The sequence below is a fragment of the Oncorhynchus kisutch genome, linkage group LG9, assembly GCF_002021735.2.
Source record: "Oncorhynchus kisutch isolate 150728-3 linkage group LG9, Okis_V2, whole genome shotgun sequence".
Lineage (NCBI taxonomy): Eukaryota > Metazoa > Chordata > Actinopteri > Salmoniformes > Salmonidae > Oncorhynchus > Oncorhynchus kisutch.
Genome location: NC_034182.2, coordinates 36,203,717 through 36,216,613, shown reverse-complemented (window position 1 = coordinate 36,216,613; position 12,897 = coordinate 36,203,717). Strand labels below are relative to the sequence as shown.

At 45.7% G+C, this 12,897-nt stretch overlaps 1 protein-coding gene across 2 annotated transcripts in view; it reads left to right on the top strand.

Annotated features, from left to right (window-relative positions):
- LOC109896475 (cGMP-specific 3',5'-cyclic phosphodiesterase-like) overlaps nt 1-12,897 on the top strand; it is a 147,711-nt gene that overhangs the window by 112,118 nt on the left and 22,696 nt on the right. For both annotated transcript variants that reach the window (XM_031832550.1, XM_031832549.1), the window contains exons 9-10: nt 12,427-12,535; nt 12,661-12,745. In XM_031832550.1, coding sequence (XP_031688410.1) covers nt 12,427-12,535; nt 12,661-12,745 — 194 coding nt within the window. The remainder of the gene's footprint in view (nt 1-12,426; nt 12,536-12,660; nt 12,746-12,897) is intronic.

Genomic DNA, 12,897 nt, shown 5'->3' with positions numbered 1-12,897 from the left:
AAATTAATACTAAATAAATACTAATAAATTACTATTAAATCAATACTTATAAATGCATACTAAATAAATACTAATAAATTAATACTAAATAAATACTAAAAAATTACTATTAAATCAATACTTATAAATGCATACTAAATAAATACTATTAAATTAATACTAAATAAATACTAATAAATTACTATTAAATCAATACTTATAAATGCATACTAAATAAATACAAATAAATTTATACTAAATAAATACCAATAAATTACTATTAAATCAATACTTATAAATGCATACTAAATAAATACTAATACATTAATATTAAATAAATACTAATTAATTATTGTTGCTGACTAGATGGAATCAGAAATGGTCCTACTTTTCTGCCTTGTAGTAGGCTGTTAATGGACAGTGTGGCATTTGAACTAAAGATCACCTGAAGGTTATGGTTTCGTACGGATTTGGGTTCAAACCACACAAGCTGCTGCTCATACAGTACATCACCAACTACCAACATCCCAAAAATCTTAAACTGGTGTGAGCTTATCAGATCTATTTAACTGGGGAGGAAAGACAGACAGACAGAGAGGGAGAATGAGACGGGGAACGAAATGGAGGAGGAGATGAGATGGAGAATGAGACGGGGAACGAAATGGAGGAGGAGATGAGATGGAGAATGAGACGGGGAATGAAATGGAGGAGGAGATGAGATGGAGAATGAGACGGGGAATGAAATGGAGGAGGAGATGAGATGGAGAATGAGACGGGGAACGAAATGGAGGAGGAGATGAGATGGAGAATGAGACGGGGAACGAAATGGAGGAAGAGATGAGATGGAGAATGAGACGGGGAACGAAATGGAGGAGGAGATGAGATGGAGAATGAGACGGGGAACGAAATGGAGGAGGAGATGAAATGGAGAATGAGACGGGGAACGAAATGGAGGAGGAGATGAGATGGAGAATGAGACGGGGAACGAAATGGAGGAGGAGATGAGATGGGGAATTTGTTCTCATACGTCTCGGAGCCCGCCAGGCGTCGGAGCATCTACTGTTCACCTCAAATCAAATCAAATCAAATCAATTTATATAGCCCTTCGTACATAAGCTGATATCTCAAAGTGCTGTACAGAAACCCAGCCTAAAACCCCAAACAGCAAGCAATGCAGGTGTAGAAGCACGGTGGCTAGGAAAAACTCCCTAGAAAGACCAAAACCTAGGAAGAAACCTAGAGAGGAACCAGGCTATGTGGGGTGGCCAGTCCTCTTCTGGCTGTGCCGGGTGGAGATTATAACAGAACATGGCCAAGATGTTCAAATGTTCATAGATGACCAGCATGGTCGAATAATAATAAGGCAGAACAGTTGAAACTGGAGCAGCAGCACGGCCAGGTGGACTGGGGACAGCAAGGAGTCATCATGTCAGGTAGTCCTGGGGCATGGTCCTGGGGCTTAGGTCCTCCGAGAGAGAGAGAGAGAGAAAGAGAGAATTAGAGAACGCACACTTAGATTCACACAGGACACCGAATAGGACAGGAGAGGTACTCCAGATATAACAAACTGACCCTAGCCCCCCGACACATTAACTACTGCAGCATAAATACTGGAGGCTGAGACAGGAGGGGTCAGGAGACACTGTGGCCCCATCCGAGGACACCCCCAGACAGGGCCAAACAGGAAGGATATAACCCCACCCACCTCAGCCTTTATCTATCGCCACCTCACCACCTGTATTCCCATGTCTGGAATACACTGCCATCAGACACACATAACTGCACCACATATCACACTTTCACAAAATGCTTGAAGACATGGCTAAAGGTCAATCAGATTTGTGAACATGGTCCCTAGCTGTGTGTTGCCGCTCTCCATGTTGTCTGTTGTCTGTAGCTTGTGAGGTGTGGAAACACTTTGTTGCTTTTATGAATTTTGTCTTGCTGCTTTTTGTTTAATGCTGCTCTGTCTGTATGCTACGTCTTGCTTGTCCTATGTTGCTCTGTCTGTATGCTATGTCTTGCTTGTTCTATGTTGCTATTGTCTATATTGTAATTTTTTTTAATAACCTGCCCAGGGACTGCGGTTGAAAATTAGCCGGCTGGCTAAAACCGGCACTTTTACTACAATGTTGATTAATGTGCACTGTCCCTGTAAAAATAAAAATAAACTCAAACTCAAACTCAAACTCAAACCCACTCTCATCTCACAGCCATTAGGATTGAATGTGGGCGGGAGCGTGGGTAGTGGGATGGGTGTGTGTGTGTGTGTGTCAGTCTGTCTACTTGTCTGAGAGAGTGTGTTCTTCTCTACTGACAGTAGAGAAATGGGGAGAGACAGAAGGAGAGAGCTTGCTCCCAGGCAAGAGTTAGAGACAAAGAAACTGAGACATCCAGGAGGACAGAAGTGAAATGAAACAGACGCGGTTGTCGTCCCCCCCCCCCCCCCCCCTCCAGCCCATTGTGTCTCGTTCTTTTACATTCTGGCTTGGCAGACCCAAACACGTTCTACTCTGTTTCCATCTTCTAATGGGCCAAATAGGTTGTTCTGTGTATACTGTAGGACTACTCCTCATTTGTAGCCTTCTGCGGGGGCCTAGGGGATACAGCTAATAGCAGGATGTTAGCTTTGACTCAGTGGTGGGAGGTGTTTTAGGAGCAGGCGCACGTACACCCCCCCCCCCCCCCACCCACCCACACACACATACATACACACACACACACACATACACACATACACACACACATAGTTAACTTGCCAGGCTCAGTGTTGATGAGAACACACTGTGATAGTTAGCCCAAATACTGAATGTCCAAGGAGTCTTTTTTAGATGAAGCCAGAACAGAACAACTTCTCTGCTTTACTCTTTGTTCTGTTCCGGAATGTTCTCGTGGAGTAGGAATCCAGCCCCTGGTGTTAACCTGTGATCCTGTTCTCTCGTCACACACACACGCAAACAGGCACACACACACTATCCTCTCCAGTACCATTCAAGCCAATTCCATCACATTCTCCAGCTGCTCAGTCTCTCTCATCAGTTTCTATTACCATCTAATCATATCTAGTCTAGATAAAGGAGAGCTCTGATGTGAGAGTTTTAATGATGACCAACACACACACTCACTCTCACTGTCACACTCACTCTCACACACACGTCAAAGAAAACAGTGTGCCAACCATATTGGAGCGGACTGTTTTTGACTCAAATCCACTGGAGACTTATTCTTATACCTCTACACTCACTCACTCACTCACTCACTCACTCACTCACTCACTCACTTACTCACTCACTCACTCACTCACTCACTCACTTACTCACTCACTATCTCACTCACTCACTCACTCACTCACTCACTCACTCACTCACTCACTCACTTACTCACTCACTCACTCACTCACTCACTCACTCACTCACTCACTCACTCACTATCTCACTCACTCACTCACTCACTCACTCACTCACTTACTCACTCACTCACTCACTTACTCACTCACTCACTCACTCACTCACTCACTCACTCACTCACTCACTCACTCACTCACTCACTCACTCACTCATAGGGCAACAACCCAACAAACATGACCACATTGGCACGATGGGCCAATGCACCTTTGCTATTTAATAATAATACATTTTATAAATAATTAATCATTCTTACAATTTAATTCAATGCATAATTGCCTGATTTTCAAGTGTTAAAGGTATCTGACACATTGTATCAGATAGACAACCGAGTTGTTACTATCATACATATATTTTTACAAGAGAAACTGTTAAGTTTATATAACTATACTGAACAAAATATAAACGCAACATGTAAAGTGTTGGTTTCATGAGCTGAAATAAAAGATCCTAGAAATGTTCCATACACACAAAAAGCTTATTTCTCTCAAATGTTGTGCACACGTGTGTTTACATCCCTGTTGTAGTAAGCATTTCTCCTTTGCCAAGATAAGGACAATAAAAGGCCACTCTAAAATGTGCAGCTTTGTCACACAACACAATACCACAGATGTCTCAAGGTTTGAGGGAGTGTGCAATTGGCAGAATTTCCACCAAAGCTGTTGCCAGAGAAAGGAATGTTCATTTATCTACCGTAATTCGTTTTAGAGAATTTGTCAGTATGTCCATCCGGACTCACAACCGCAGAACAGAATATCTGCACAAACTGTCAGAATCCGTCTCAGAGAAGCTCATCTGCTTACTCGTCATCCTCACTGCAGTTCGGCGTCGTGACTCACTTCAGTGGGCAAATGCTCACCTTCGATGGCCACTGGAAAACTGGAGAAGCTCTTCACAGATGAATCCCGGTTTTAACTGTACCTGGCAGATGGCAGACAACGAGTATGGTGTCGTGTGGGCGAGTGGTTTGCCGACGTCAACGTTTCCTGAGTGCACCACGGTGGCAGTGGAGTTATGGTGTGGACAGGCACAGGCTACGGACGACGAACACAATTGTATTTTATTGATGGCAATTTGAACACACAGAGATACTGTGATGAGATCCTGAGGCCCATTGTCCTGCTATTCATCAGCCTCCATCACTTTATGTTTCAGCATTATAATGCACGGCCCCATGTCGCAAGGATCTGTAGACAATTCCTGGAAGCTGAACATGTCCCAGTTCTTCCATGGCCTGCATACACACCAGACGTCACCCATTGAGCATGTTTGGGATGCTCTGGAACAACGTGTACGACAGCGTGTTCCAGTTCCCGCCAATATCCAGCAACTTCACACAGCCATTGAAGAGGAGTGTTTATTTGTTTGTTCCAAGATGGCGTAGCAGTAAGTCGTCCTGTCGTGTCGTGTCCCTGTATATTTTGTTTATATTTTGTTTATTTTTCGTTTTTTTTTTAACATATTTTTCGTTTTTTACATAGCTATCCCTTTAAAAACATTTTGCTAAACCTAAGCTTCCAAATACGCTGGATCTTCACAACTAGCTATCTAGCTAAACCGCAACCCTGGACGATTACCCCTGGCTAGCGTTTCCACCCACTTAGCTTGAAGCTAGCCCGGCCTGCGCTACCACCGTAGCATACTCCTGAGCTACAATACCCGGGCCCACGACCGGTCTATCGATGTCACCGCATGAAGAGGAATAAACAGACTCACCCCATCGCGACGTCCCCCAAAGGCTAACTCTCTAGCCCTCGCTATCTCCCTGCTTGCTAATTCGGCCTGCTAACTGCTAGCTTGTCCAGCTCCGGTCCGCTAACTGCTACCTTGTCTAGCCCGGGCCTACAAACTGTTAGCTTGTTAGCACAGGCCTGCTAACCGCCTGAATCGCCGCGTCCCAAACGCCCACCGGACCCATATTTACTTTCTATCTCTTTTGACTTTTAATTTGTTTATACCTTCCGGAAACCTGCCTCACCCAATGTGATACGGAATCGCTATTATTTTTTATTTATTTTTAGAACACACTCAAGAACCTCCAGAAGCTAACCAGCTAACTAGCTACAAGCTATTTAGTCATTGTTCATTTTTTTTTAACCTGGATAACACTCGCCAGTCCAGCTTCCCTTCCCCATCCACCGCTGCCCCCTGGACACTGATCTCTTGGCTACATAGCTGATGCACGCTGGACTGTCCATAAATCACGGTACTCCATTCTGCTTGTTTGTTTTATCTGTTGGCCCCGTTGCCTAGTCTACGCCATTTTACCTGCTGTTGTTGTGCTAGCTGATTAGCTGTTGTCTCACCTACTGTTTTAGCTAGCTTTCCCAATTCAACACCTGTGATTACTGTATGCCTCGCTGTATGTCTCTCTCAAATGTCAATATGCCTTGTATACTGTTGTTCAGGTTAGTTATCATTGTTTTAGTTCACAATGGAGCCCCTAGTTCCACTCTTCATACCCCTGATAACTCCTTTGTCCCACCTCCCACACATGCGGTGACCTCACCCATTACTACCAGCATGTCCAGAGATACAACCTCTCTCATCATCACCCAGTGCCTGGGCTTACCTCCGCTGTACCCGCACCCCACCATACCCCTGTCTGCGCATTATGCCCTGAATATATTCTACCATGCCCAGAAACCTGCTCCTCTTATTCTCTGTCCCCAACGCTCTAGGCGACCAGTTTTGATAGCCTTTAGCCGCACCCTCATACTACTCCTTCTCTGTTCCGCGGGTGATGTGGAGGTAAACCCAGGCCCTGCATGTCCCCAGGCACCCTCATTTGTTGACTTCTGTGTTCGAAAAAGCCTTGGTTTCATGCATGTCAACATCAGAAGCCTCCTCCCTAAGTTTGTCTTACTCACTGCTTTAGCACACTCTGCTAACCCTGATGTCCTTGCTGTGTCTGAATCCTGGCTCAGGAAGGCCACCAAAAATTCAGAGATTTCCATACCCAACTATAACATCTTCCGTCAAGATAGAACTGCCAAAGGGGGAGGAGTTGCAGTTTACTGCAGAGATGGCCTGCAAAGTAATGTCATACTTTCCAGGTCCATACCCAAACAGTTCGAACTACTAATTTTGAAAATTACTCTCTCCAGAAATAAGTCTCTCACGGTTGCCGCCTGCTACCGACCCCCCTCAGCTCCCAGCTGTGCCCTGGACACCATTTGTGAATTGATCGCCCCCCATCTAGCTTCAGAGTTTGTTCTGTTAGGTGACCTAAACTGGGATATGCTTAACACCCCGCCAGTCCTACAATCTAAGCTAGATGCCCTCAATCTCACACAAATCATCAAGGAACCCACCAGGTACAACCCTAACTCTGTAAACAAGGGCACCCTCATAGACGTCATCCTGACCAACTGGCCCTCCAAATACACCTCCGCTGTCTTCAACCAGGATCTCAGCGATCACTGCCTCATTGCCTGTATCCGCTACGGAGCCGCAGTCAAACGACCACCCCTCATCACTGTCAAACGCTCCCTAAAACACTTCTGTGAGCAGGCCTTTCTAATCGACCTGGCCCGGGTATCCTGGAAGGACATTGACCTCATCCCGTCAGTTGAGGATGCCTGGTCATTCTTTAAAAGTAACTTCCTCACCATTTTAGATAAGCATGCTCCGTTCAAAAAATGCAGAACTAAGAACAGATACAGCCCTTGGTTCACCCCAGACCTGACTGCCCTCGACCAGCACAAAAACATCCTGTGGCGGACTGCAATAGCATCGAATAGTCCCCGTGATATGCAACTGTTCAGGGAAGTCCGGAACCAATACACGCAGTCAGTCAGGAAAGCTAAGGCCAGCTTCTTCAGGCAGAAGTTTGCATCCTGTAGCTCCAACTCCAAAAAGTTCTGGGACACTGTGAAGTCCATGGAGAACAAGAGCACCTCCTCCCAGCTGCCCACTGCACTGAGGCTAGGTAACACGGTCACCACTGATAAATCCATGATTATCGAAAACTTCAATAAGCATTTCTCAACGGCTGGCCATGCCTTCCGCCTGGCTACTTCAACCTCGGCCAACAGCTCCGCCCCCCCCGCAGCTCCTCGCCCAAGCCTCTCCAGGTTCTCCTTTACCCAAATCCAGATAGCAGATGTTCTGAAAGAGCTGCAAAACCTGGACCCGTACAAATCAGCTGGGCTTGACAATCTGGACCCTCTATTTCTGAAACTATCTGCCACCATTGTCGCAACCCCTATTACCAGCCTGTTCAACCTCTCTTTCATCTCGTCTGAGATCCCCAAGGATTGGAAAGCTGCCGCAGTCATCCCCCTCTTCAAAGGGGGAGACACCCTGGACCCAAACTGTTACAGACCTATATCCATCCTGCCCTGCCTATCTAAGGTCTTCGAAAGCCAAGTCAACAAACAGGTCACTGACCATCTCGAATCCCACCGTACCTTCTCCGCTGTGCAATCTGGTTTCCGAGCCGGTCATGGGTGCACCTCAGCCACACTCAAGGTACTAAACGACATCATAACCGCCATCGATAAAAGACAGTACTGTGCAGCCGTCTTCATCGACCTCGCCAAGGCTTTCGACTCTGTCAATCAACATATTCTTATCGGCAGACTCAGTAGCCTCGGTTTTTCGGATGACTGCCTTGCCTGGTTCACCAATTACTTTGCAGACAGAGTTCAGTGTGTCAAATCGGAGGCCATGCTGTCCGGTCCTCTGGCAGTCTCTATGGGGGTGCCACAGGGTTCAATTCTCGGGCCGACTCTTTTCTCTGTGTATATCAATGATGTTGCTCTTGCTGCGGGCGATTCCCTGATCCACCTCTACGCAGACGACACCATTCTATATACTTTCGGCCCGTCTTTGGACACTGTGCTATCTAACCTCCAAACAAGCTTCAATGCCATACAACACTCCTTCCGTGGCCTCCAACTGCTCTTAAACGCTAGTAAAACCAAATGCATGCTTTTCAACCGGTCGCTGCCTGCACCTGCATGCCCGACTAGCATCACCACCCTGGATGGTTCCGACCTAGAATATGTGGACGTCTATAAGTACCTAGGTGTCTGGCTAGACTGCAAACTCTCCTTCCAGACTCATATCAAACATCTCCAATCGAAAATCAAATCAAGAGTCGGCTTTCTATTCCGCAACAAAGCCTCCTTCACTCAAGCCGCCAAGCTTACCCTAGTAAAACTGACTATCCTACCGATCCTCGACTTCGGCGATGTCATCTACAAAATGGCTTCCAACACTCTACTCAGCAAACTGGATGCAGTCTATCACAGTGCCATCCGTTTTGTCACTAAAGCACCTTATACTACCCACCACTGCGACTTGTATGCTCTAGTCGGCTGGCCCTCGCTACATATTCGTCGCCAGACCCACTGGCTCCAGGTCATCTACAAGTCTATGCTAGGTAAAGCTCCGCCTTATCTCAGCTCACTGGTCACGATGGCAACACCCATCCGTAGCACGCGCTCCAGCAGGTGTATCTCACTGATCATCCCTAAAGCCAACACCTCATTTGGCCGCCTTTCGTTCCAGTACTCTGCTGCCTGTGACTGGAACGAATTGCAAAAATCGCTGAAGTTGGAGACTTTTATCTCCCTCACCAACTTCAAACATCAGCTATCTGAGCAGCTAACCGATCGCTGCAGCTGTACATAGTCTATTGGTAAATAGCCCACCCTTTTCACCTACCTCATCCCCGTACTGTTTCTATTTATTTACTTTTCTGCTCTTCTGCACACCAATATCTCTACCTGTACATGACCATCTGATCTTTTATCACTCCAGTGTTAATCTGCAAAATTGTAATTATTTGCCTACCTCCTCATGCCTTTTGCACACATTGTATATAGACCCCCCCTTCGTTTTCTACTGTGTTATTGACTTGTTAATTGTTTACTCCATGTGTAACTCTGTGTTGTATGCTCACACTGCTATGCTTTATCTTGGCCAGGTCGCAGTTGCAAATGAGAACTTGTTCTCAACTAGCCTACCTGGTTAAATAAAGGTGTTCTCAACTAGCCTACCTGGTTAAATAAAGGTGTTCTCAACTAGCCTACCTGGTTAAATAAAGGTCTTCTCAACTAGCCTACCTGGTTAAATAAAGGTGTTCTCAACTAGCCTACCTGGTTAAATAAAGGTGTTCTCAACTAGCCTACCTGGTTAAATAAAGGTGTTCTCAACTAGCCTACCTGGTTAAATAAAGGTGTTCTCAACTAGCCTACCTGGTTAAATAAAGGTGTTCTCAACTAGCCTACCTGGTTAAATAAAGGTGTTCTCAACTAGCCTACCTGGTTAAATAAAGGTGTTCTCAACTAGCCTACCTGGTTAAATAAAGGTGTTCTCAACTAGCCTACCTGGTTAAATAAAGGTGTTCTCAACTGGCCTACCTGGTTAAATAAAGGTGTTCTCAACTAGCCTACCTGGTTAAATAAAGGTGTTCTCAACTAGCCTACCTGGTTAAATAAAGGTGTTCTCAACTAGCCTACCTGGTTAAATAAAGGTGTTCTCAACTAGCCTACCTGGTTAAATAAAGGTGTTCTCAACTAGCCTACCTGGTTAAATAAAGGTGTTCTCAACTAGCCCACCTGGTTAAATAAAGGTGTTCTCAACTAGCCTACCTGGTTAAATAAAGGTGTTCTCAACTAGCCTACCTGGTTAAATAAAGGTGTTCTCAACTAGCCTACCTGGTTAAATAAAGGTGAAATAAAATAAATAAATAAATAAAACATTCCACAGGCCACAATCAACAGCCTGATCAACTCTATATGAAGGAGAAGTTTCACACTGAATGAGACAAATGGTGGTCACACCAGATACTGACTGGTTTTCTAATCCACGCCCCTGCTTTTTGTTAAGGTATCTGTGACAAACAGATGCATATCTGTATTCCCAGTCATGTGAAATCCATAGATTAGGGCCTAATGAATTCATTTCAATTTCCTTGTATGAACTGTAACTCAGTAAAATCTTTGAAATTGTTGCATGTTGGCTTGGTGTGGGCTAGCCAGGGCTGGGCTTGGTGTGGGCTAGCCAGGGCTGGGCTTGGTGTGGGCTAGCCAGGGCTGGGCTTGGTGTGGGCTAGCCAGGGCTGGGCTTGGTCTGGGCTAGCCAGGGCTGGGCTTGGTGTGGGCTAGCCAGGGCTGGGCTTGGTGTGGGCTAGCCAGGGCTGGGCTTGGTGTGGGCTAGCCAGGGCTGGGCTTGGTGTGGGCTAGCCAGGGCTGGGCTTGGTGTGGGCTAGCCAGGGCTGGGCTTGGTGTGGGCTAGCCAGTGCTGGGCTTGGTGTGGGCTGGCCTGTGCTGGGCTTGGTGTGTGTTAACTTGTGCTGGGCTTGGTGTGGGCTGGCCTGTTGTAGGCTGGCCCGTGTTGGGCTGTTGTAGGCTGACCATGTTGGGCTGGTGTGGGCTAGCCTGTGTTGGGCTTGGTGTGGGCTAGCCTGCGTTGGCTTGGTGTGGGCTAGCCTGTATTGGGCTTGGTGTGGGCTAACCTGTGTTGGGCTTGATGTGGGCTGGCCTGTGTTGGGCTGTTGTAGGCCAGCCCATGTTGGGCTGTTGTAGGCTTGTTGTAAGCCCACATCAAGCCCAACACAGGTTAGCCCACACCAAGCCCAATACAGGCTAGCCCACACCAAGCCAACGCAGGCTAGCCCACACCAGCCCAACATCGTGTTAGGCTGGAAAATATTTTTGATGCATGCCAGCAAAGCCACTAAACAACACTGAACAATACATGAATTGCACTATAACGGTGACAAATGGTTATACGCCCACAAACTGTTAGTCATCAAAACATTTAGTAAAAGTTTGACATCAAAGTCAGGCATTCTCTGGATTTATGGTGCTTTCAAGACAACTGGGAACTCGTAAAAAAAATAGGTTGAATCATGACGTCGGTGATCTTCATGTCGATTTTGTAGAAAGAGGCCCGAGTTCCCGACTTGGAATTCAGAGTTGGATGACCATATTTTCCCAGTCGGAGCTCGTGTTTTTTCAAGTTCCCAGTTGAACTCACTGAAGTCTGAGATTTCCCAGTTCCGAGTTTCCAGTTGTTTTGAATGTGGCAGAAGTCATGCTGGATTGACAGCATGGCCAATGTATTCTACCTTTCATGGCCAGTGGTGTTGAATGTTTATCCTTTTCAACTTGGAAAAGAGACCCTTAAACCCAGACTTGGACCACACACCCACTCCACTGAAGAATAGTGCTTGCTTTGCAACACTTGCAGTTAGACACTGATTCCTTCCAAACCACTCATTGTTGAATTTGCGATTTCCAACTTGTGTAATGTTTATGTCCAATGGCTGATGAGCACCGATATGCTTTATCTATAATTTCTCTTCATAATTTGCTATATGACAAGGATTGAAATGGATTTGCCAGTAGATTGTCGACTTGATTCATGATGATGACTGCTAGCTAAGATTTTGAATGTATAACGTTGACATGATCGGTCCAATCAAAGCTGTGGTAGATATAACATGATTTGATGTCATTTTATCTGTGGCCAGGACCTCTATACCAGGCGGTGTCAGTGGAAGGCCCTAAAAATTGTCAGACTCCCAAGACTGTTTTCTCTGCTAACACACAGCAAGCGGTACCGGAGCGCCAAGTCTGGGACCAAAAGGCTCCTGAACAGCTTCTACTCCCAAGCCATATGACTGCTGAACAACACACACATACACACACATAGACTACATATGACTGCATACAACTACATACGCTCACACACACAAAACACACACAAACATGCATTTAGATGCCACACACACACAGACTACACACAATCACTCACACAGACACACTTCCACCGTCTTCACATACGCTGCTGATAGTCTGTTTATTATCTATCCTGATTGCTTATTCACTTTTGCCCTTACCATACACCTTGTATATAGTTGTGTTATTGTTATTTTATTGTGTTAATATTTCCTTTGGTATGTATTTATTTTTATTTCTACCCTGCATTGTTGGGAAAGGGCTCGTAAGTATGTACCTGTTGTATTCGGCTCAGGTGACAAATAACATTTCATTTGATTTGAGTATTTCAATTGTGTTCCCCACAGGGACTGTGACGTGAGTCAGATAAACTACATGTACGCCCAGTATGTAAAGAACACCATGGAGCCTCTGAACATCTCTGACGTCACCAAAGACCAGCGCTTTCCCTGGATGGTCAGTGCTGAACATGATCTACTCTGCAATCTTCTTCTTCTTCCAAAATACTATGTTAGAATCTTATATATATATACAGTAGGTATATATATTTTGCTAATATTATGAATCTATGTTTCTTTCAGAGTGAGAACCCAGAGCACCCCAGTAACCAGATCAAGAGTTTGCTCTGTACGCCTATCAGGAATGGGAAGAAGGATAAAGTTATAGGTACCCTCTCTCTCTCTCTCTACCTCTCCCTCTCTCTCTCTCCCTCTCTCTCTCTCTCTCACTCTCTCTCTCTCTCTCTCTCTCTCTCTCTCTCTCTCTACCTCTCCTTCTCCCTCTCTCTCTCTCTCTCCCTCTCCCCCTCTCTCTCCCTC